At 37.3% G+C, this 25,402-nt stretch overlaps 1 protein-coding gene across 2 annotated transcripts in view; it reads left to right on the top strand.

The window, feature by feature from the left end:
• Positions 1-15,474: 15,474 nt before the first annotated feature.
• KAT7 (lysine acetyltransferase 7) overlaps positions 15,475-25,402 on the top strand; it is a 30,496-nt gene continuing 20,568 nt past the window's right edge. The window contains exons 1-5 of one of the 2 annotated variants that reach the window (XM_074261191.1): positions 15,475-15,663; positions 17,771-17,918; positions 19,783-19,959; positions 20,945-21,184; positions 22,363-22,445. In XM_074261191.1, coding sequence (XP_074117292.1) covers positions 15,649-15,663; positions 17,771-17,918; positions 19,783-19,959; positions 20,945-21,184; positions 22,363-22,445 — 663 coding nt within the window. In that variant the 5' untranslated portion in view covers positions 15,475-15,648. The remainder of the gene's footprint in view (positions 15,664-17,770; positions 17,919-19,782; positions 19,960-20,944; positions 21,185-22,362; positions 22,446-25,402) is intronic. The other variant, XM_074261192.1, reaches the window with a different exon arrangement.

Here is a 25,402-nt window from a genome sequence, read left to right as displayed (position 1 = left end):
TCAGTCCCTTCTATGTGTTGGATATTGGACTATTATTAGAAATATTTGGTACAAATATTTTCCCTATTTTATCATTTTAAAAAATTCTGTTCTTTTAAATTCCATTCATGCAAAAAATTTAAAAATTTTACTTAGTAAAAATTGTCTATTTACTCTTTTATTATCTTTTCTATCCCTTATTTAGTTAAGGATTTTCCATCTGGGGGCAGCTAGATAGTATAGTAGATAGACTACCGGGCCTGGAATCAAGAGAACTTGAGTTTGAGTTCAGCCTCAGACATATAACATTTACCAGCTGTGTTAACCTTGGCAAGTCACTTAACTTCAATTGCATCACAAAAGAAAAAAAAAGAATTCTTCTTTTAGATATACTTATGAAACATTATACACAATCTCATTCTTTTCTAATTGTATTTTCTGATGTGATCATTTCTAGCCAGATTATATACATTTTTAGATTATTGTGGTATACTGTATAAGTTGTTGGTCTTAACTAATTCTGCCAATCCATTTTCTTGTTAAAAGAGAATTTTTGCCCCCTTTAATTTATATTCTTGGATGTATCAAACACTGAGCTATTTTTTAAAAATTGTTATTATTTCTATTTATTTTTGCTTATCTAGTCTTTTCTACTGACCTACTTTTTTGTTTTAAACTAATACTAAATAACTGAAAACAATTTTTAAATGCTCCCACCCCTTGACCCAGGGGAATACATACCAGCGATATATTGTTTAAGTACCAGGGTGTCTATGAAACAGCAATAAAAATCTCCCAGCCAGGGAACCCTTAACTTCACAGTTGCCTTCTGATATACAGCTACATTTATTTCTAAACCACATGCAACACTTCTGAGATTTAATCTCTTTTTTTAGGTAAATCGCATCCATAAAGAATTGGATTATATGTTTAAGATCCTGGAGAAGAAGAGAAATGTCATATTAGCTCAGACCTAGGATCTTTTGAATGTAGTAGTCTGTCTCTTAAAGTAAAACCAAGGGACATTTCATAGAAAAGCACATTAATTTTCTTTCATTAAAATGATTTCAAAAGGCTAGGGAGCAAGCTTCATAGTTCTCTAACTTCAATATATTGAGGCCATAATCTCTTAATTGCCTTATTTTTTATGCTTAATGTTTATTGAATTAGGTTTGATGACAAAAGGCAGACTTAGAGAACTCAAATGCCTTTGGATCATAGATTTAGACACAGAAACCAAGTCCAAGCCCTGTATTTTTACAAAGAAAGAAGCTGAAACCTAGAAAGTTTGACTTCATAGGCTCATAGACCTAAAGCTAAGAATTCTCAGATATTTGCCCTATTCTTAAAAAAAAGGGGTTAATTCTTGTTCATTTTTACACAATACCCCCTTCCCAATAGCTCCTTCTCCTTTACCCTCAAAGAACCCTCCCTTGTAACCAAGAAATACTGTTAAGTAAAACAAATTAGCATCTTGGCCTGTTCTCTCATTCCACATTTAGGATCCATGACTTTTCTTCTTCTAAGAGGAAGGCATGGTTCTCAGCTCACTGCCTTAATCAGAGTCTGGAATTTTTTTGATATTTTCTTTACATTATTGCAAAGGTATGGCTAGAATTAATGGTGTAAATCCTTCTCTTGGTTCTGCCTCCTTCTGCTTATATCTTCTAAACTTTTTTTCCAACTTATATTTAACATATTTTATGCCTTTGCTACTCCTCAGGGTAATGATTCCATGTATTTACTAACTGCCTGAAAACAATCTTCTTCAAGTTCTAAGGAATGCTCCTAGTTGTCCTATTGTGAGAGTTGATAAACAAGCCTATTTTTGCTCTAGCCATAACTTTCATGATTTCATACACTTGGATAATCTCTCAGCTTTCATCTTGCCACATGGGAAAATCCTAGGCTTTTTAGCTTATGCCTATAAGACAGTCTTTTCTTTTCCTATGCCAATCAGTTTAGTTGTTCTTTTTTGGACTTTTTCTATCTCTTGTTAAACCTTTCCTGGTATGCTGGAACCAGAGTTGCATGCTATATGCAGACGCAGTTAGGACATGATTATGAGCAATTCTAGGACTATGTATTCTGTTTTAATTACAATCTAAACAAAACAATAGAATGTAAGCTCTTTGAAGGCAAGGTTTTTTATTTTTAAATTCTATTTGTCTTCAGATCCCTCCAATATAGTCCAGTGTATTTTATAATTGTTTAATTAGGATTTATAATATTTTCCCAAATGATGTCATTCCAACTTCACAGTGCTTTCAACGCACTCTATCATTCAACAAATATTTATTAAGCTTTTACTATATGCCTGGTTCTTAAATATGTCAGGACAAAAAACGAAGCTCGTCAGTTAGACAGCTGGGTGGTATGGGGGATAGTGTAGGGCCCGGAGTGAGGAATTTAACCTCAGACACTTCCTAGCTATGTGTCTTTGGACATGTAATTTAACCTGTTTATTTCAGCTTTCTCATCCATAAAACGGGGATGATAATAATACTCATTTTCCAGAGTTGTTGTAATGATAAAATGAGTTAATATATGTAAAACACTAGCACAGCATCTGGCATATAATAGGTACCATATAAATACTGGCTATTATTATTATCATTATTGTCTCTTTACTCAAGTGCATTATATTCGTTCAGGGAAGACAGTATGTGAATATTATGCAGAATAGATAGAAGACAGTTCCACATTAGCAATTGGGGAGTTCAGGAAAAGTTTAGAAGGTAGTTGAGTCTTGCAGGAAGCAAGTTATGTATGAGGTACAAGGAGGAAGAGCTGTATTGTAGGCATAATTAATACAAAAGTGAAGAGAGAAAGGAAATAGATTATTTTACAAAAAGGGCTGTTGGCTAGACTGGAAGAAGGTAGGAAGGGGAATAATGTATAAAGAAGAAGCAATGGTAGGTTGGAGTCAAAGGCTTTAAAAGCCAAACAAAGGAACTTCCATTTGATCCTAAAGGAATAAAGAACCACTGGAGTTTATTGAGTAGAGTGACCTGACCTGAATTGTAGGAAAATCATTCTGGAATTTTGAGGTTTGTGCCTGGCTGAATTTGGGGAGTAAGCCCTAGATGATTCATTTGCTATTTCCTACATCCTTGCATCCTGGTGAGGTAGGGCAGCAAGGAAGGGGTGGAGGGTGGGTGGGGTGTCTTGTCTGGGATATCAGCTTCACAAGTAGTTTTTGGAATAGACCCAGGACTATGGCTCTCATCCCCAGATAGCCCTATCATTTATTCCCCATTTAAAGAGATCTGGTCCCTCTGCACAGCTGTGTTCTCCACCCAATCTGGAGAGGATATCCTTGGATAAGAGTTATGAGGCTGCCAGTACCAAAGATGATGGCCAAGGTCTATACCAAGTGCTTGCACATGCCCGAATATATTATTTCTGCATTTCCTGGAAAGGAAGATATGTGCTAATGTGACTTCTGTCAGAGAACAGAGATGAGTCTGAAAGTTCTTGTTCTCTCTTTTGTCAAGATACTTGGAGAAATGGCAAGGTGACGAGGCTTGGTATTGAAAACTCCCTTTAGAATCCGCTCTGGAGAAACCTGGATAGGATCCCATTTAGGAACAACTCTTAAACTGATAGAAGAATAACTCTCATCCTCCATAATTCCATCTAGGCCTGTAGGCTCAGCTACTCAGAGTATAGTCCTAGCAAGTCCAGGATAGTAGGTTGAATTATAGTGTGGTCAAGTTAGTAACGGACAGAGAAAACGCTCCAAGGTCAGCGAATGCATCTCCAGCCCTGGCTTGCTGATACACAAATACATCTTGTGGGTCACAAAGGGTACTCTCTTCTTCTGGGAAAACAATGCAACATCTTACTGATGCAGGATCGCGGAGGCTATTGCTTTTGTTGGGGCTATAAAAACAGGAGACAGATTCCCCATGAGCTTCCCCTTCTCCCTGGATTTCTCAACTACCTTGACTGCTTAGCAGAAAATCAGTCAATCTGTAGAGACAATACATTTAATAGGCAGAGGGGCTATAGCTTCTAACATGGCCTTAGTGTTATTTAACTTGTTCTCATAATCAGAACGGCCATTGACATTTCCTCCACTGTGTCCCTTTTTCTCTTTACTTCCAATAACAAGGATATTCTGACATTTCTACTCTGTACATAGTTTCCAGTGAGGCTAACTGGGGTAAGGAGCAGGAGGGGAAAGATGGGAAAGGAAGGGGAAATATCAAAGAAATAGAAGGCATAATCCCTGTCCTCTGGGTAACAGTAACTAGAGATTAATGCCACTCCTGAGACCGCAGCCTAATTCTGTTCTTTCAGAACATTTCTCCCTGGAAAGTGGCAATAAAGGTATTTGGCTTCATTGACAGAAAAAAATACGAAGGCCAGATCATAAAAACAATTCCCTGGTCTTTCTGGTAAGTGAATTTTGGATTCTGAGATCCCAGGGAAGAATTGTCTATTATAGCAAATTCAATTATCATAGAGAGGTCTCTGCTGCCATAACAACATGGTATGATGTAATGTAGCTACAGTTCTGGATTGCTTTGGCCCCGTTAAATGTGGAAGAGAATGTCTCTTTCATCATAAGATGTCCTTTGTGTTCAAGTTTACTGTTGTCTTCTCTAGGGAGCTTTGGGTCAATAGGTTAGGGGAGTTGGGGAAAGGAAAATAGGGAAAATTGTGTGTATGTATGTGTGTGTGTGTGTGTTACTGAATCAGGATTCCACAGTGATTTTTTAAAAACAATTTTCAAAATGCAGCTATTTGGCTGTTTAGTTTTGGCAGTTATTTATAACCCCAGCTGCAGAGGCTGGAGAACTGTGGCCTGATCCTGTTGGGATCTGTCCAATGCCTTCCTAGCATGTGGAGGGATGTCTTGAGAAAGAACAAAATTAACAACTGGACAGAAAGATAAGAGATACTCCCAACCAAAGCAATAACAAGGAAGAAGGGTCCTATCAGTGGTTTGACTAATTATAGGGGACTCAAAAGGGGTCAGTTTCTGTCTAAAGTTATTTACTATTATCATCCATGGCTGAAGGGGGGTCCTTCTCCCAGAAAGGACTCTTCCTTTGGACTTATGAAGATTGGATTCAGTATTGGGAAAGCTTAACACCAAAGAAGGGGCTCAGTTTTTTCTTACACTCTGTTGCCTCTTCTGATTCTACTCTCGAACCCCTAGAAAATCTACAGTCTGAAAGCAAAAGCTATTTTTTACTGGTGATTATGTTTGCTGAAAGACAGATATGAGAGAAGGGGAAAGGAGTAGAGAGAAATCCTTTTTTTCCCCCAAGAGGTGAAGAGTAATTTCCTCTTAAGAGTTGTTTGTTTTTATCTCCCTCACAGTTAGCTTTCTTCTTAACTGCTAGAGCTCATTCCCCTCAGACCACCCCCACATTTTGCTGTCTGTTATCCATCCATTATATTCTAGCTTCAATGACTAGAAACATCCATCTCAGACTCACTATTCTGTCACCTATGCTCAGGAAAAGAAGCAAAGCAGAAGACAGCTAGGTATTTGAGATCCAATACTGTAACACATTTAACATGTATGGGATTGCCTGTCATCTAGGGGAGGGAGTAAAGGGAGGGAGGGGGAAATGTGGAAAAGTGAATACAAGGGATAATGTTGTAAAAAAAAAATTACCCATGCATATGTACTGTCAAAAAATATAATTATAAAATTAATTAAAAAAAAAAAAGATATTTGAGATCCAGTCTCAGGCTCACCTCAGCAAGCATAGGGACTCATTCTCATATGTGTACATCACCATGTTAGCTGTTGCTGAGAGAATACTATTCTAAGGAGGAGAGAAAGAAACTAAGAATGTGTTTTACATTTTTAAATGGTAGAAAATGAAAAGTAATATTTCTTGATATGTGAAAATTATATGAAATTCATATTTCATTTTTCATAGTTTTTGAATATACACTAAGATGGCTTTTAAGTTCTTAACAGCAGATTGTTAACTAGGATTTTTATTGTAGTACATATTACTGTGATACAGTTATACCTTGATATCACTTTAAGTGCCACATGTTTTAACAAAAATTACCAGGGCATATCCATCATATCAAAGCAAGGAAAAAAAGGATTTGAATGTTGTTTTGTTTTGTTTTGTTTTTGCTGAGGCAATTGGGGTTAAGTGACTTGCCCAGGATCACACAGCTAGGAAGTGTTAAGTGTCTGAGACAGATTTGACTCAGATCCTCCTGATTTCAGTGTTGTTGCTCTAACCACTAACTAACTGTCCCTGAATGTTGAGCTTTTAAGGCACAATGGAGTACAGATTATTTTGTTGTAGAATTAGATGGAAAAGCAATGTGTTTATTATGCAAGGACACTATTGTTATGCCAAAAGGAAACAATATATGGATATATAATCAGACTAAGCATTCATTATAATATTCCCAACTCACAGGAAAGTAACAGTGGGGAAAAATTAGGAAATGTAAAATGGAATATCTCATCACAGAATTTCTTGAAAAAAATTTTAAAAATGAAAAGGAGGCTGCAATCAGACTAAATTTTTGAGTGGCCCATTTGTTGGTTAAGGAAGGAAAATCTTTACAAATGATGATTTAATTAAGTCATATTTGATTGTGGTAACTGAAAAAATATATTCAGAGAGAACTTGTTTAAAACTATTAACTTTTTAGTTCAGTTAAAAATCATATGCTTGTGGATAGATATCAGTATCTGAAAGTACTCAGTTGCATAGAGATATTTTTAAAGATGAAATACATAAAAAATTATTACAGATCAGCATTAATAGATAAACATTTTACTATCAATTTTGAAGATAGGGAAGATTAACTTTAAAATCTTACTTAAGCAAAATGTCAAAAGAATTCCATTCTTCTCACTAGTGGATTTGTATAATTAAATATACATATATACTTAATTATCATCTTTTGAATTTTATTAATAAAATTTTTTGAAAGTATATTTTCTCCCTTATTACAAAAGCACCAATCTTTATTTTGCTTCTTGGCCTAAGATATTTACTTTTAAATAATTTACAAAAATATTTGGGCCTTTACAGAAAATCTACAATCTATACAATGAGGGACATGTTGTATATCAGGGCTTCTTAAATTTTTTCCACTCATGACCCCTTTTCATCTGAGAAATTTTTATGTGATCTCAGGTATATAGACATGTAAAATAGATATATAAGCCAAACATTTACTAAAAATAAATCATAATTTTATGATCCCCATATTTAGTTACAAGATGGATTTGGAAACCATAGTTTAAAAATTTGAAGATGACCTCTAACTTCCCTTTCTGCTCAACATCTGTGATTTTATGATTCTCTGCCTTTGGAAAGGTTCATTAATTAGGCTTTTTTTTTTTTTAATGGTGGAGTCAAGTTCATTCTGACAAGGATCTGATGTAGTAATACAGTGTTTCAAAGTTTGCAAAGCACTTTACATGTATTATCTCTTTGGTTCTTTATAACAACTATGGGTCATTAGTGAATTTTCATCATTACAAACTGACAGGTGCTTGAGGGCAGCTCTAATCTCAATTTTATATCTTTGTTAGAGTTTATTATTGACTTATTCATCAAATCCTTCAAATGGGTGTTTATTAAATATTTATTACATTATGCAAAGATATTTATCTTAACTGTATGTACTTAAGGTGTTGTTAGAATGACTAAGGTGATGAGAATGAGGCAGGATGAATAGAATCATTTCAGATAACTGCCTGGAGGAGTTGAGTTTTGAAGGAAAAAGAGAGATATAGCTTCACCAGGGAAACATATTTTAGGCAAGAATGTGAATGTTTTCAGTAAAGAAAGACTAAAAGTGTGTAGAGAATGACAAACAATAGGTTGAACTGAGATGGATTAAAGCAGATGGATTTGACACTGGGGAGCTTTTGATAAAAATGCTGGAAACCAAGACTAACGTTTATTTTTTGTTTTCTTTCTCTGTCTCTGTTTCTCTCTCCTCTCTGTGTCTGTCTCTGTCTATCTGTCTCTCTGGCAAACAAGGTTAAGTGACTTGCCCAGAGTCTCATAGCTAGTAAATAAAAGTATTCAAATTTGAACTCAGATCCTTCTGACTCCAGGGCCAGTTACTCTATCTATGGTGCCATCTAGCTGCTCCTATCCCAGTAGTTACATTGTGATGAAACGTGTGGTTCTTTTTGTTTCAGGTCTATATTTAGAGTCTAAATGACTTTAGTTTAAATCCTATTTTTCATATACACATTAAGTGATCTGGAGCAAGTCACTTTCCTTCTCAGAGTCCGAAACAACTCTAAGATTAACAGATATGAACCAGCTGTCATCTGCAATGGGAGAATTTCCTCCTCAGGAATATTTTATGCCGATGAAATCACAGGCCTGGACCCACAAAGACTTGTATGTTATGAAAATAATACTATACGTGGAATAATGTTTGGCAAAGAGGATTTAAGAATCTTATTTAATCATCATAACTTTCATTTGTATATGCATATTTTTTCTTATGTAATTCTGTCTTATGGGTATTTAACTTGTCTTTTCACACTAGAAGGTAACTTCCCTAAAGTCAGAGGCCATGTGTAAATAAAATTGTGTATGTTCTTTGGTCTTAGTCACAAGTTACATACTCTCTGTAGTTCCACAAACATTTGATATTTATATCTTTCCATTACAATGCTGATAGAAGATGCTATCTCATCTTAACATAGAGGGGACTGGGGAACTGATTCATTATAGCTAAAGCAGAAAGGAACCCTGGGTAGAGAAGTGGGAGTCAGCATGTCTAGGTAAGTTGGACCACTCTCATCATCTTGACTTGACCTCTCAGATCCTGAGATAGTCCAGGATTCTGACTCTAAACCAGGCTTTGGGAATCTCTGTACTTCCAGCTCTGTCCTGGTAATTCCCCTCTGTGGAGGGACAGCCTAGCAACTACTTCTGAAAGTGGTCACAATCAGACCTTCTGAAAAACAGAAAAGAAAATTCTAGTCACCAAAGTGCTGACAGATAGCTTTGCATTAATAGTGCTTTCCCCCACAGTGGCAAGGACATTGAAGAAGAGACATTAACATTTGCTTTGCTTCTATACCCCAAAGATCATGGGACTTTCCCGTCTGACTTGCAGCTGAAACTTTCTATATGTGCTGTTTCCTCTGTTACCATGTGAGCTGCTTGAGAGCAGAGAGGCTGTTCTAGTTTTCTATTTGTTTTCCTAGAGCTTTGCACATAGATAGTGTTTAATAAATGTTTAATTTATTCGTTCTGGGGAATGAATGTACAGAAGGATTATGAATCCTTAAGGTTGAGTGGTTAGCAGGTACTTATTAAGTACATGTTACTGTATATGGTGCTATATGGTGCTTTCTACTATGTTAATAGGGAATCAAAATACATAGAAAATGGGTCCTTGCCTAAGTAAAACCCATTGTATGGTTAGAGAAGGAGCACATCCATGCATAAAGATGATATAAAATTTACAAAGCAACTGATAGGTAAATTAGATATATCACAATACAGTCATGTATGGATGAAATGTTTAAATTCATATAAACAAACACATGGAGAAAAATTTTAAATTTATTATATATCATTCAACTCTTTAAAAGTTTTTTTTCAGAGTCAGAGGAAAAATAAGCTCAATGAATCATCAAACAGAAGACTTTCTGACATTTTATAGGAGATATACTTTTTACTGATGCTATCCAAGAAATCAACAGATTTTTCTCTCTTCTCTTAAATTTTTTCCAATATCCCTACTCATCATGATTCATATCAGTCATTCAGAAAAGGGGGCCAGTAAAATTTCAGCTCAAAGACCAAATCCTGCTTTATATGTCATACAAAAACAGGTGATCTGGGTTTGGCCAGGTAATGTGCTAATAATGCTGCTAACCCTTCATAGGATTGGGTGGGTGAATGTACTCTTTAGTGATTTAGTTCAATTTCACTAATCAGTTAATTGTGACTAGGATTAATACATTAAAAGTTATTTACAGACTATTAATTTATCTTTCAATCTCAGGTTTTTGACCCTGAACCTTGAGGTCTTGCAAACCTTCCTGGAAGAGCTCCATGTTCACCCTTCAAGTTCCTGAAAGCTGATTTAGAGGTAGTTTGTTTCCCTAGATCCCACCTGGAATCTGCTTATTAAGTTTTTCTTCTGCAGGAGTTTTCTGCTTGCCTGGATAATATTTATCTCTACTTTCTGTTGTTCCCTGTAACCAACACGAACCGCTGACAGATTACAGCTGGTTTTTCTCCTTCCTGGTTGCTCTAAAACAGATCCTATTTCTCCTTATGCACTCTCCCTTTTCCTCTGTGTTTTCTAAGTCTTTTCATTTTTCTTTCTACGGGCCTCCACAGTTCACACATCCTAAAATCAGTTTTTCAAATAATTCTTAAACATTGCCCTATTGAAAATACAAAATCATCATGATTATTCTTACCCTAGCCACATATGACTAATCTGAAATCCACGAATTTTGTGTGGAGGAAAGGGGGAGTGACATTTACCACTTAACTAAAATAATAATTTTTAAACTACTCACTATTTCTGAATAGGCTGGCTTTCTCTCTTGGAAATTTCTTTCTTCCATTTGGCAAGTTCTCTAAGATTCTCCTTCAGACAAATTAAATTCAACAACTATTAATTATTTATTCTGTGCAAAGCAGAATTCTAAACAGAAGGGCTACAGAGACAAATAGAATTCAGATCCTGCTTTCAAAAAGTTTACAATCTGATAATGGAAGTGATACAGGTTTATGGCTAGGGTAAATGTGATAAGGGAAAAGTAAACAAACTGCTAAAGAAAATATATGGAGGGAGCAATCACTTTGAGCTAGGGCAAAGATGATGGGGATTGGATGCTCCATGAAGGAAGTGGTATTTGAGTTGGGACATGAAGGAAGGAAAAGTTATTCAAAAGATGAAAATTGGGGTGAGAAAAGAAAGAATCCTTTCCTGATTTAGATTAAATGCAAGGACAGAGACAATAGGAGAATAGGAAAACCTTGTTATATGAAAGGAGTAGCATGAAATATCATTCAAAAGGCAGGTTGGAGACAAATTGTGGAGGATCTTGCCACAAAGGGTCAGGGTGGATGTAGATTTACATTAGACAGTATTTAATAGGCAAGGAAGATAGTAAGAATTTTTGAGATAAAACCAGAGTAGTACATAAGGAAGATTAATTTGGCAATGGTTTGAAGGATAAATTGGAGAGGGGAAAAATTTATAGGGTAGACTACTTAGGAAGTAAATATAGGATAGTAGGGGAAATAAGAAAAAATTACCTAACACATAGATATGATTTGTAAAGTCACACACATATTTACAAACTAGATATATTTTATTTAAAGAAATCTCATTTGAAAATCTATCAACAAAAGCTCAAAAGTAATTTCTTCTCCATTTCCCTAATTTTCTAGCCAGATCATAGTCTCATAGACTATAAAGCTGAAGTCATCCTACCCATGAAACTACAAATAAAATAAAACCTAATTAAATTTTTATTCTTTTCCTAAAACAGTATTTTATTTTTCCTAATCATGTTAGTGATAGTTTTCAATATTCATTTTTGTAAACTTTGTATTCCAAATTTTTCTCCTTTCCTCCATTTCCCCTTCAAGTCAGCAAGCAATCTGATATAGATTAAATATGTACAATTCTTTTAAACATATTTTCATATTTGTCATGTTGTGCAAGAAAAATCAGATCAAAAGGGGGAAACTACAAGAAAGAAAAAAAGCCAAGCAAACAACAAAAAAGATGAAAATACTATGCTTCTATCCATATTCAGTCTTCACAGTTCTCTCTTGTCATATAGATGGCATTTTCCATTGCTTTGAATCATCACATTGTTGAAAAGAGCCAATTCCACCACAGTTAATCATCATATAATCTTGTTACTGTGTACAATATTCTCTTAGTTTTGCTCACTTCACTCAGCATCAGTTCATGTTTATCCAGGCTTTTCTGAAATCAACCTGCTCATCTTTTCTTATACAACAATAATATTCCATTACCTTCATATACCATAACTTAGCCATTCCCTAATTGATGAGCATCCATTCAATTTCCAGTTCTTTGCCACTAGAAAAAGGGCTGCTGTAAACATTTTTGCACACATGGGTTCTTTTCCCTCTTTCATCATGTTACCCTCTATCTTGTACTATTTTGTATTTATGTGTATATCTATCTTATCTCATCCTCTACTAAATTCTCCAAAGCTTCATGGAGACCACTTCATTCTTGAAAGCCAGACCAGTGAAGGATAAACTGATTCCATCAAAGCTAAAAAGATTGGGCTTACAGAAGTAGTTCCTCTCCCTTTTAAACTGCCCATCTCCTTTCCATTCTGACCTTACGTCCCTATTTGAGACTTTCTCTGATTTCCCCAGCTATTAGGGGAGTTCTATTTCTTTGACTTTATCTTGTATTTGTTTGTATGTATATGGGAATCAATAAAATGTAAACTCCTTGTGGGAAAGGACTGTTAATTTTTGTTTTTAAATTCCCAGACCTAGCAGTGTGTAAGAGGTGAGTTATACAATTATAATTCCAGACAAAATCATTTGGTATGGGACTCTGTCCTTATTGATGGAGATGAATGCCCTGTTCTGCTAAGGGTCTAGGAGGAATTGTCAAAAAAGTGAGAGTTCAGTTCTCTGCTTTCCCCTTCAATACAGATCCTATTTCTCCTTATGCACTTATGCAGAAAATTCATAGTTTCTGTTCTGGACTCTAAATGTCAAGTTGCTTAGGGCATTCATGGCATTGTACTTTGCAAAGGAAGATGGTAAGAGGCCAATCCTCTTTCGGGTTGCCAGAGGAAAAGATTCTGGGAAGACATGAGAGAAGCTGGCATTCTCCACCATGTCCTTACCTCTGGCTTGCTATTCTAGACACTCTGGGGAATTTCCCTTTGGTTAGATTCAGGACCCTCTCTCATGGTTGAGCTGAATTAGCTCACTTCCAATAAGAGAGCTCCTTAATTCTCTATCATCTAGTATATATATATATTACCTTATGTATATAACTTCTCTGATTTATTTTGATGTTGGCTTGGATAAATTGCTGTTTTTGCTATTTGCTGTGTTCATGGAGGAACTAGTATTATATGAGAAAATGGTCTAGCCTTGGATATAGAGCTTGGATATAGAACTTCCCCCTTAAAGTGATAAAGGGATCAGAAGTTATATCCCTTAGGCTAATAATATGTAAGGGCATAAGTATAATTCTAACCTGGGATCCCTAATCTCTGAGGAAAGCATAGCAGCCATTGGCCCCAAACTTCTCTTCCTCTCCTGGAAGGAACTTAAGTCTCCCTTCTCCAAGGGTGTGGGCAAGAAGTTAAAACAAATCTGTTCTGACTCCGTTCGAGTGGCTTCAGCTGCCTTCATCAGGAAAATCACAGATCTTTTCAAGTATTGAAGTTTTAATTTCTTTATGAGATTGTAATTGACTTGAGGGGAAACTTGTTACCTTTATTTTAATTCCCCTGCCCCAAACTGACCATGGCCTGAAAAAATGGCTGTTGAATGAACAGAAAGATTTTGAGATTTTCTGAATTTCACTGTTGGTTATCTTCACAATTCATACATCCTATTTCTTCATAGATATGTGATTTATTACCCTCCAAACAACATCTTCTCTAATATGCTGGGAGAGCTCAGAAAACTAAGGCCTTTTTTTGGTACAACTTCTGCCCACATTCCCCAACCCAAATCAGAATTCTGTACAGTGCTTGAAAGCCTGCCGTTTATTTTTTGGCATATAGTTTCATGTAAACACATGGAGAGCAGAAACGTTCGTCTTTGTATTCCTAGTGGCTAGCACAGTGCCTGAGACTAGAAATTGCTTAATCTTTATAAACTGATCAGTTTGGATTCCTTTGTTTACACTTAAATTTGCCAATTGACAAGTGATAATTTTATCCCTCTTCCATCCCATATAACAACTAATATTTCTATAGAGCTTACTGTGTGCTAGCCACCAAGCTAAATGTTTCTCAATTATCTCATTTGATACTCACACTACCTTGGAGAGTAGGTTTTATCCTTATTTTACAGATGATTAATTTGCCCAGGTTTTACAGATGATTAATTTGTATAAACAAATTTCTACATTAGCTAGGTCCAGAAATGTATGTTTTTTGCATCTTAACTCAATCACCTTTTAGTCAAAGATGTTTGACTTTATTTACAGTGTTCTCACTTCATTCTGCATCAGTTCATACAAGTTTTAGCAAGTTTTTTTGGAAACCATCTCTTTCCTTATCTATTTATGCGAAAGCAACTGGGATTAAGTAATTTGTCTAAGGTCACACAGCTAGGAAGTGTTAAGTGTCTGAGGTCAAATTTGAACTCGGGTCCTCCTGAATTCAGAGCTGGTACTCTATCCACTGCGCCACCTAGCTGCTCCTCTTTCCTCATTTCTTACAATCCAGTAGTGATCTCTTACACTCCTATTTCAGGTTTTGCTGTTCCTTGATGGAATACTCCTAGTTCTTTGCCACAACAAAAAGAATTCCTTTATTTTTATACACACAGGTCTTTATCTTCTTTTATGTCTTTGGAGGTATAGCTCCAGTAATGTTATTATATACTCTATAATATATATAATATAATTATTATATAGTTTGTTTTTTTTCCCTGAGGCTGGGGCTAAGTGACTTGCCCAGGGTCACACAGCTAGGAAGTGTTAAGTGTCAGACCACATTTGAACTCGGGTCCTCCGGAATTCAGGGTTGGTGCTCTAGCCACTGCGCCACCTAGCTGCCCCTATTATATAGTTTAAGTGAATTTTCTTTGAGTTCCAAATTGCTTTTGGAATTGCTTTTGCGGAGATGCAGCAATTCAACTCCACCCATAGGATATTAATGTACTTAATTCCCTTCTCCCCCCAAACTCTCCAACATTGCTAATTTTGCCAATTTCTGTAAAGTGATTCACAGATAATTTGCATTTCTCTAAGTATTATTAGAATATTATTTCATATTACTTTTGAGAGCTTGGCTTTTTTTCAGAATTGTTTGTTCATGTCTTTTAATCATTTATCACTTAGGAAATGACTCATCCTTATAAAATTGGACTCCTTTGCAAATTATAGGTTTTCAAATGCAGTTTAACTCAGAAACGTCATTAAAAAAAAAAAAAACTCAAGATATAAAAGAGTTAAATAAAGGATGGACGGCGGGGTGGGTGGAGAGAAGAGGGCTTCCTTCCTGTCTCCATTAAAATAATAAACCCAGGAGGCAAACTCTGCCCACGATAAAGATGAGAGGAACTTGAACTTCAACGACAAATTATTTAAAGGTTCTTTGCCCCAAACAAAGATGGCAGACTACATAAGCCATACAATGTCTCTACTAAACCAAAGATGTCTACCATATGACACCATTTGAGGGAATTTCTGCCCAAGTCCAAGATGGCGGAAGCCGCCCTCAACCGCCAAAGGGACGGTCGCGGGCCGTGGTTTGGGTCAACAGTGTCACATGACATATTCCTAGCCGGAAGTTGAGGGAAAGGCGCCGCTGGCTGAAGCGCCTGCGCATTAGGGTAGAGACGCTGTGAGGCAGGAGGGGACTTAAGCTCGTCCTCAAGAGTTGGGACCGTTAAAAAGGCCGCCACGGAGCCCGCCGGAGCTAACGCTGCTGCTGCTGCTGCCCGGGTCGGAACCGCCGGGCCGCAGCCGGCGGTGATGCCGCGAAGGAAGGTGAGAGAAAAACTGGGATACTTGGCGGGTTCTTGAGGACAGCTTGGTGTGCTGCATGAACTCTGGCCCCGCCCCGTAGCGGCTGCATCCCCTCCTTCTGCACCACACAGTCCAGCTGTGGAGCTACTTTCCCTGCCCGAGTCCGGCAGGAAAATGCGGGCTAGATACGGGCCTCGGCCTTGGCTTGCACTATTCCCGTTTTCTGGTTGGCTAGAACTGGGGCCTTTCTGAATTTCAATTGGTCACTCCGATGCGGAGAGCCGCACTCATTGGTTGGCCACGCCGCCTGTTTGGGCCCAACGGTCACCTCCCCGCGTGCGGGGGCGGCTGCTGGTCCAGCCCTACTAGGCTCCGACTGGCTAGTGGTAACGATCCTTCTTTTCCTGATTGGTTAGTTCCAGCAGTCTGTCTCGCGGAGGCGCGCCCCCGGTTTAGCTGCGTGGGGGTGCTTATTGGTTGGAAAAACTTCTTTTCCTCTCTTCGCTTTGGCGATTGGTGGGGGGCGGGGCTTTGTGAGATTTCATCCCTTCCCAGATGGGAGACATAACAAAGCTGCAGGGGGGGTGGGGGGGTGGGGGGGTGGGGGGGTGTTCTCCCCTCCTGGGACTGTGCCCTGCCCCCCTCCAGGCAATTGATGCTGAGTCTTGACCACTGTCTAGGTGGGAATGCTTGTTACGGTATGGGGTGGGTGGGAAGCAAAACGCTCAAAGATAGGTTTTAGCTCAGCTCCATCCATCATCATGGCCATCATCATCATCACTAGCATTTTTATAGCCTTAAGCCTTGTAAAACACCTTACAAATATCTCGTTTGATCCTTAGGACAGCCATGGAAAGTAGACACTATTATGCCTATTTTACAGACGATAGAGGTTGAATGACTTGTTCTGGGTCCTAAAACTAGTTTGAGGCTGGATTTGATTTCAGGTTTTAGTGATTTCAGGCCCAGCACTCTTTACCAGTGCACTTTAATCACCTCATTTTATTCTACAGATGGAAAACTACCAGAGAGACTGAGTAATTGACCAGTCATCTAGATAGTTATAGGTACTTCTGGCCCATAACTGCCCCACTTCTACTTCTGGGTGTGTTGTCTTAAAACATTCTAGACAGGTTATTCCAACTTGTCTTTGCAGAAACTCTTTATTGGTAAATTTGAGTTAAAAAATACTATCTTCATAGAATTTGAAGTGAAATTTGGGATGATTTATAGCCTTATAGATCATCAGATTTTTTTGAGTGGATCCTTTAGCTTGGTGGTAAGTTGGAAGAAAATAGATAGCTTCTTAGTTGATTATTTAGATGATAGATCCAAGAGAGTATATGTCTGCTGTGGAGGTGGATATGGTGTTTGAGCACTATTAGTCAAACAGCAATCTACCTTTGAGCCTTTTGCTCTGGAAGATATTTAGAAAATGATCATTAATGTAACCATTATGGTGGCAAAAAGGCTGTATCTGTTTGAGCACCTTTTAACCTTTATGTTGAGAAACTTCAAGAGGAGAGAGAATAGGGAGGACAAAGGAATTTCCCTATTTAATTTGGCTTGCATTCTTTTTCTTGAAATGCTCTTCTACAGAGCATAGGCTCTCATATTTTTGAGTTAATGTCTGGTTCCTTTCAAATGTGACAGATGTTTAGAGAGAGTGAGAGATTCCATCATGATATTGTAACATTGGGACTTAAACAAAAGCTGTTTTTAGAGGCAGAAGGGAAAGAACCTGGCACTAATTTTTCAAGTGTGACCCAGTGAGTTCTTGGTCACAACCATCCAGCCATTTGAAGTTGGTAGTTTTCATTTTCAGAGTGTGGAACTAATGGTCAAGTTGATCATATCTTCCCAGGAACTTCTTACAACAGAGTTAATGATACTGCAACCACACTTTATTCATCTAAGTATTAAATAAAGGCCTTTGTATTATTTAAGTGAAATATACTAATTTCAGAGAAGTTGATTGTACACTAGTAAAAAAGTATTGTGCATACTTTGAATTTGATTTTTATATACTTAAAGTAACCATAGTATTATAATTGTTTTACTTCTGTTATTAATAAAAATCCAATGAACATATGGTCACATGCTAATGTCTGGATCTGTGATATTACAGAGGAATGCAGGCAGTAGTTCTGATGGAACCGAAGATTCCGATTTCTCTACAGATATTGAGCATACAGATAGTTCAGAAAGTGATGGGACATCCCGGCGATCTGCTCGAGTTACCCGATCCTCAGCCAGGCTGAGTCAGAGTTCTCAAGGTAAAGAGCATTGACCACCTCTAGGAAGAGAGGTGACTGGTTGGTAATCATAGTGTTGGTCCAGTGCTTAGAGAACCTATTCCTTTCCTTAACAGGGATTACTGCACTGAATGTGCTATACTGCAGGGGTAAATTACTGTTTAAAAATCAAATCATTAGTAGTGATACAGTTAGGGAACATCTTTTTTTAATTGATCCATATGTCAAGAGATAATGCTGCCCTTAGTCTAATGAATAAAGAAGTTGATGGAAGAAACATTATTCACTTTTTGACTTGCTGATGACTTTAGTGATTTTAATCTCAGACCAATTTTCTCCCCTTCAAAATGGGTACCTAATAGATATATTCCAATTAAAATTGTATGAAATTGGAGTTTTATCTACCGAAGGGAATAAACGACATATAATTGTGAATATATACCCCTTTTTGTGGTCATCTCTGATTATCCCTTTTTTCTTGATCTAGAACCAACTTGAGAAGAATGGGGGTAGGGTGGGGGAAGGAGTGAACTGCAAATACTTCAGAGCACAAAAGTAAGAAGAACTTTTGGCTTGGAAACTTGATTGTGCTTTGAGCATTTTAGAACATTTGGTTATGCTGGATGTACTACAGAAATTAATAGGAAATACCTTCTCATCAGGCACAGGAATAGGTTTCAAGACCCTTCACAATTGCTACTTTTGACTTCACTTTTGTTTTTTTGTTTCCAGCTGAAGTTTATTTCATTCCTCCTTTGATTTGACTTGCTCCCAAAATGCAAGGATCATGAAATGACATGGTGTTCTTGGAGAGGTCTACTACCGTTGTTTAGGACGGTTAGCAGTTCACCAGAAGTTGTGGATATTAAACAACAACAACACAGTGAAAATGAGATCAAAGCCTCTTCTTAAACTGTTTTATACTCTGGGGACCATATCATAGATTTTCCTCTTGAAACATTGGGCTTTGCAATTCTTTTCCTTTTAATTTGCAAAGACTTTAGGGTTTTAGTGTCAAGTTGGAGACTCATGGGATAATACAGTTTTGAGTGCTTCAGGGCAGCTTTTACTGCTTATCAGGATTGAAGTGTTTTTATATGTATAGAGCTATGTGAGGCATCTGAAGAAAACTAAATAGCTCTAGCCCTTGATGTCTGTAAATCCATTAGGACGATGATGTTTGAAACTGTCCAAGTGGGTGACTAGGAGCACAGTGGTTTTGGGATAAGAAAATATATGTGCATTGTAGGTGGATTGCCATTTTATATGAGATGGGAACAGATGTTTTGGGGCCTCTGGTTCCTTGTTTTTTGATTATAAGCTTATTGTCTTAATTGTGAGTTGTGTGCTGCAAAGACAAAAACATAACATTCCTTGCTTCCAAGGAGCTTTCATTCTATTGAAGGAGATAACATGTGTAAATATATATTAAAAAAATCAACAGGATAGACCTCTTAAAGGAAGGGAGTACAGATGGGGAAATTAGGAAGAGAAGATAACATGTTGAAGGTATTGCTTGAGCTGAGTCTTTTCACTTATTTATTTTAACATTCATCTTTTAAAATTTTGGTTCCATATTTTCTTCTATTCTCTGGCCTATAGTTATTTGTTCCTTTGGGCCCAGCTAATACTTGTATAACTTGGTTTTTTTTTTTTTTTTTTCCTCCTGAGGCTGGGGTTAAGTGACTTGTCCAGGGTCACACAGCTAGGAAGTGTTAAGTGTCTGAGATCAGATTTGAACTCGGGTCCTCCTGAATTCAAGGCTGGTGACTTGTATAACTTGTGAACAGAAATGGAACCTGCATCAAATTAATTTGCTTTTGGGTAGTAGGAATCATGGGACTTTATTTAATGATTTCTGTTTTTTTTTCCCTAATGGTTCCAGATTCTAGCCCGGTTCGGAATTTGCAGTCATTTGGCTCTGAAGAGCCAGCCTATTCCACTAGAAGAGTGACCCGTAGTCAACAACAGCCCACACCTGTAACACCCAAAAAATACCCACTCCGGCAGACTCGCTCATCTGGCTCGGAAACTGAGCAAGTGGTTGATTTTTCAGATCGAGGTGAGTGGGAAAAGATATGGTTCAGGGATTTTGCAAAGAAACTGGTCAGTTTTTCAAGAAGGGTTAAGTGTTATTCTTAAATGAATATCTGGGAATGACATGATATTGACTGTGGAGTAAGGAATGTTGTTATTTACCTGATGTTCTGCCTGCCCCTCCTTGAGGATAGTTTAGTGCTGGATAAGTTTTAGGCTCCAGAATTTCTTTGGCTATCCAGCTGATTCCAGTCTGAGAGATCTCAAGGAGATCAGATAGCTTCATTGGCCATCTGGGGTTTTGGGGACCTTCTGTAGGGTGGACCTAGGAGGTTGGTACCAGTTCTGTCTTTTAGAGTCCATTCAAATGAGGCTAATTGTTTCACTTAATGTCTGTGTTGGAACTTATAGATGAATGTTTTCCATCAGCAGTAGGGCATGTCAATTCATTGTGATAGTGATTCTTCTGTCCAACTCTGGAAGCCTTGGGAGTAAGTTGGATATTTGGGTTGATGCAGACCATGCTCTGTTTCCCCCCACCAAGAAGTTCCCTATAAGCCAACCTTCCATTCCCGGTGGTTTCTGCTTGTAAAGGTAGTTGATTAAATTTATCTTCTTTCTTGTGCATATTACACTGGAAGGAGTGAATGGGCTGGCAATAGATTTTTTTTTTTTTAAGTTCTAGCCAATGTAAATTATCTTTAGTTTTTGTGGTTGGGGAGGGAGCCAGATAAATAAAAATGAATACATTTCTAAAATTTAGCTAAAACTACTCGCTAGGGAGAAAAAAAATGACTTTGTTTTGTTTCTCTTTTATTTTTTTCTGTCCTTCTAATGATCAGTGAAATGGCCAAAGGGCCTTGATCAGTTGGGTGGTGTTACAGAATCAAAGTGGTCCATAGATTGGTCCATAGACTCCCACTGTATCCATACTTCATTATCTGCATAATTGAATTACGCTTTAGTTATGACACTGTACTTTGGAAATTCACCACTTGTTTTTCCATTAGATACTAAGAACACAGCAGATCATGATGAGTCTCCACCCCGAACTCCTACTGGCAACGCACCCTCTTCTGAGTCTGACATAGACATCTCCAGTCCCAATGTGTCCCATGATGAAAGTATTGCCAAGGACATGTCCATAAAGGATTCTGGCAGTGACCTGTCTCATCGTCCTAAGCGCCGCCGCTTCCATGAAAGCTACAATTTCAATATGAAGTGCCCAACTCCAGGCTGTAACTCTCTAGGTCTGTTCCTTGTGTCTTGCTGTTCTCTTTCCTCTTTGGGTCAAAATGAACCATGCAATTTACATCCTGTCTTGATTGAGTTTTGGCCTTTTCAGTGACCATATGCTGATCAGATCAAATTATATTGAATGATTTACTATGATGACTGTCTATAGTCCTTAACCAATTGACTATGTAATAATGCTTTTTTGATCAGTTTAAAAGGAAATGCAGGGATACTTCATAGGCTTTGTCCTTAAGGCATTTTGTGTCTCTGTAGTTCACTAAATTCTTCATTGTGGCAAATGCACAAGTACCAGGAGGTGGTTCTGTAATGAAATCCCAGTCCTATCCCATTGCTGTGGGTGAAAGGAGAAGTAAGAAAAGCATGCTCTCTTAAGAGGCAATGAAAGTCAGCAAAGTCAGGAGAGAGCTGTGATTCCAGAGATAAAAAAAAAAAAATTCATTTATTTGATTTTCCCTTTCAGAGTAAAATTTGATCTGATCATGGTTTTTTAGATCTTGCTATTTTTGTTTAGTCATATAAAGAGATAAGACAGACTTACACATGATAGAAAGTTTCTTTATATTGTAGAAATGTCTTAGGAGTCAAAGAGATCTTATTTTTTATAATCTGCTTAAGTGAACTGTCCCACATTTGCAGAAAGAAATAAGGGGCTTTCCCGGTGTAGGTTACCATTCAAATTCAAACTCAGAGGGTAGAATAGAGTGGAGAGTCACTGCTTTTTGAAGGCAGATAGGTAGGTAAAAACAGAGTGTGTAGAATTTGCTATGCTGCTTCCGTGTCTTGGATTTGACTTACTAGTTAAACCTTCTAAATCCAAATCCATGATCCTTTTATGTGGTTAGGACCTTTTATGTGAGTTAGTACCTTGGTGCTTCCACATCAAAGGCAACTGGGGAAGTCCTTTCAATTTCATTTTCTTAATAATTTGTACATGGATGAACTGATTGGAATAATTCATGTATCAGATTATACTCTAAAATTTGCTCTTTACCCTTCTCAACTACCTACAAAGATATTTTCTAAATTTCCAGAGAACATTCTTCATAGGCTACTTGTAGGTACTTGGTTGAAACTTTGAAGCAGTCTTCCCCTCTCAAGAAGGCCAAGTCTTTCCTTTCTGCATAAAGCATTCTTTGTCCAGAATTAAAATTAAAACTGGTTTTCTCCACAGGGCATCTAACAGGGAAACATGAAAGACACTTCTCCATATCTGGATGCCCACTGTATCATAACCTTTCAGCTGATGAATGCAAGGTAATTTACTTTTCTTTTATAGAATATCAATCTTTAGAGTTCAAATGAACTTCCACATCAAAGGCAACTGGGGAAGTCCTTTCAATTTCATTTTCTTAATAATTTGTACATGGATGAACTGATTGGAATAATTCATGTATCAGATTATACTCTAAAATTTGCCCTTTACCCTTCTCAACTACCTACAAAGATATTTTCTAAATTTCCAGAGAACATTCTTCATAGGCTACTTGTAGGTACTTGGTTAAAACTTTGAAGCAGTCTATATGCTTGGGAATTACTGCTGCTTTTAAGAATGTAGTTAGAAAACTGTGATTGGGGGGTCAGAGTTTAGCATTTCTAACATAATAGCTACCATTTATATAGTGCTTTTCAGGTTTGCAAAGTGCTTTACATAGATTATCTCACAACTATTCAGTAAACAGGAAACATTAGAAAAGGCTTAAATGATCAGCCTGGCTTTTGAATGGGTTCCTTCTGAAGTATCTGGGTAGGTCAGCACAACTGGTGAGATTGTAGTGCTCTAAGCAGAGAACCTTGATGTCACTTCTTTGATCCCTTTCTGAGGAAGTTAATTTCAAATGAAAATTCCGGTCATTGGCCATAAATTGCATTCTTAACTCTAACCACTACCTGATAACGTTTTTTGCCTTGTACAACTAAAGGTGTAAACTTTCTAGAAATTTTAAAATCTTCATTAAAGTGAAAACAAATTAGAAAAGTTTTTATATTTTTGTTCTCTCTTAGATGAGAGAAGTTTAGAAGTATAAAGTGTATTATATGTGACTAACTTCTTATGCTTTAAAAGTAACTATGTTAATTTAATAGAATGAAAGGAAGGACACAAAAAAGGAAACAAGCATTTATTAAAACACTTATATGCCAGGCCATGTGCAAAACACTGAGGATACAAATATAAGCAAAAACATTGTTTCTATTTTCAAGGAGTTTAATAAGATCTATTGGGGGGAAACAATAACATAAATGGGAGTTGGGGGAGGTGAGGTGAGAAGGTGGTTCTGATATCCAGAAGAATAACAGTAGTTTCAGCATCTTCACAAAATGGAGGCACCAGAAGTAGCTCACCAGAAGGAGAAAGGGTAGTGGACCTTCCATGATGAGGAGGTGGCAAGGAGGCCCCAGATATTGAAGGAAGTTCCACAATGAGTTAGCTTTAGAAAGGGGTGTGGTTTGGAAGTCCAGAAGTCAAGTTGAGGACTATCTTTTTTGTTTTATCTTTCTTTCACTAGTGCTAAACATAGTGTCTGATGTGAAATATGTTTAATAAAAGCTGGTTTGCTGATTTTTGAGTTTTTAATAAAACAATAGAGGTCTTTTAAGCTCCTTGTTAACTCACATTCATGGAATGTCAGAGGAAACTGAAATTTTTATTTTAAATCTGAAATTGGTTCTCTGTCCTAAATCTTTTGATTGAGAAGGTCAGTAAACCCTTTGCCACTAACCGTGACACATACATCAGAGTCTGTTTTACTTTGGGGCCTAATTAGAAAGATGAGAATAGATCTACTGTCCTCTAGTTCAAAAGTTGATAAGAAGATGACCTGTACAAGTAAAGAAGGTATTGGTTTCCTCTTTATCTTGTGAAGATGGTAGCATATCCTTAAGAGGCAGGCATGTGCACTAATAGATGTTCAGTTATTTTTAATTGACTCTTGGCGAACCCATTTGGAGTTTTCTTGGCAAAGATCCTAGAGTGATTTGCCATTTTCTTCTCTAGTTCATTATACAGATGAGGAAACTGAGGCAATTTTCAAGGAAGAGGAAACCAGTAGCACTCAAGGCAACCTGTTTCCCCTTTTATACTCACCTAATTCTTATCAGGTGGTTGTTGTTTTTTAACCAACATCCTAGTTTCAGTTCACCCATTTGTAGTTGTTCCTCCACTCCCCTTCCTCCCTGCCCCCAGCAGCTTTTTTGTATGCCTTCTGGGGCTCAACAGGACATGTCTTAATTTATTCTCCACTTGCTATACTTCAAAAACTGAATACATTTGCCATTAACTCTGACTCTGCCATTTATTCTAAATGCTAAACCTGTCTGATATTGTCAACATTTCTTTATATGACATAGGTCTTCATATGACTTACAGTCTTCAAGATTTAGAGTGATCTGATATCAGAGATATTGTTACCTCAAAACATAAGGGAGGCTGAATAGTAATGAGGGAATGAGTGCTGAATTTGGACTCAAGGGACTTGGGTTTCAAATCCCTGCTGTACCAGTACTACCTGCCTGAGGCTGGGCAAACATCTCTGGGCTTCTTTCCTCACCTATAAAATGAGAGAGTTGAATTAGATGGCTTCTGAGGTCCTTTGCAGCTTTGAGTATTCCAGCTTTCCTATTGAGTAGTTTTCCAAAATTATTTGGGGGGCAGTAAAGGCTCTTCAACAAGATGTAAAAGTCTTCCTTAAAACATTTTCTTCATTCTCCACTTTCCCCCCTCCTCTCTTTGTTATCTATCCTTTCCCTTGCCAATCTATTCTAGATATTTTTGGTTCTTTTATTGGACGGGTATTAAGAAAAAATTAGAAGAAAAGGTTTTACTTTTGAATTTTCCTGGTGATATTTTTGCTCTAAATATCTGTAGGGTATCGGCAGAGGGAATGGGTATATATTTATGGCTCAGTATTCCCTATCCCAATTCCAGGGGCATGTAAGAGGGGCTTAAGCAGGTGGCCACATTGCCAGTTCATAGATACTGGCTTTTTGATCAAAAGATCAAAAGGACACTAAACCACAAATCAGAGGGCATGGCTTCATTGTTGAGTGTTCCTGGTTAGGTATAGAACTACACTCTACTTACTTTATCCCTTTGGTCTTTCACTGCTCTTTCTGGAAAAGAAAAGAGGCATAATAATAACTCTTATCCTACAGATTTCAAGGCATGTGATGATGACAAAATGAGATTAAATAGAGTTAAAACACTTAGTAAAAGT

This window comes from Sminthopsis crassicaudata, chromosome 4 (assembly GCF_048593235.1).
Source record: "Sminthopsis crassicaudata isolate SCR6 chromosome 4, ASM4859323v1, whole genome shotgun sequence".
Lineage (NCBI taxonomy): Eukaryota > Metazoa > Chordata > Mammalia > Dasyuromorphia > Dasyuridae > Sminthopsis > Sminthopsis crassicaudata.
The sequence above is the reverse complement of the archived record's forward strand: the minus strand, read 5'-3'. Positions and strand labels throughout refer to the sequence as shown.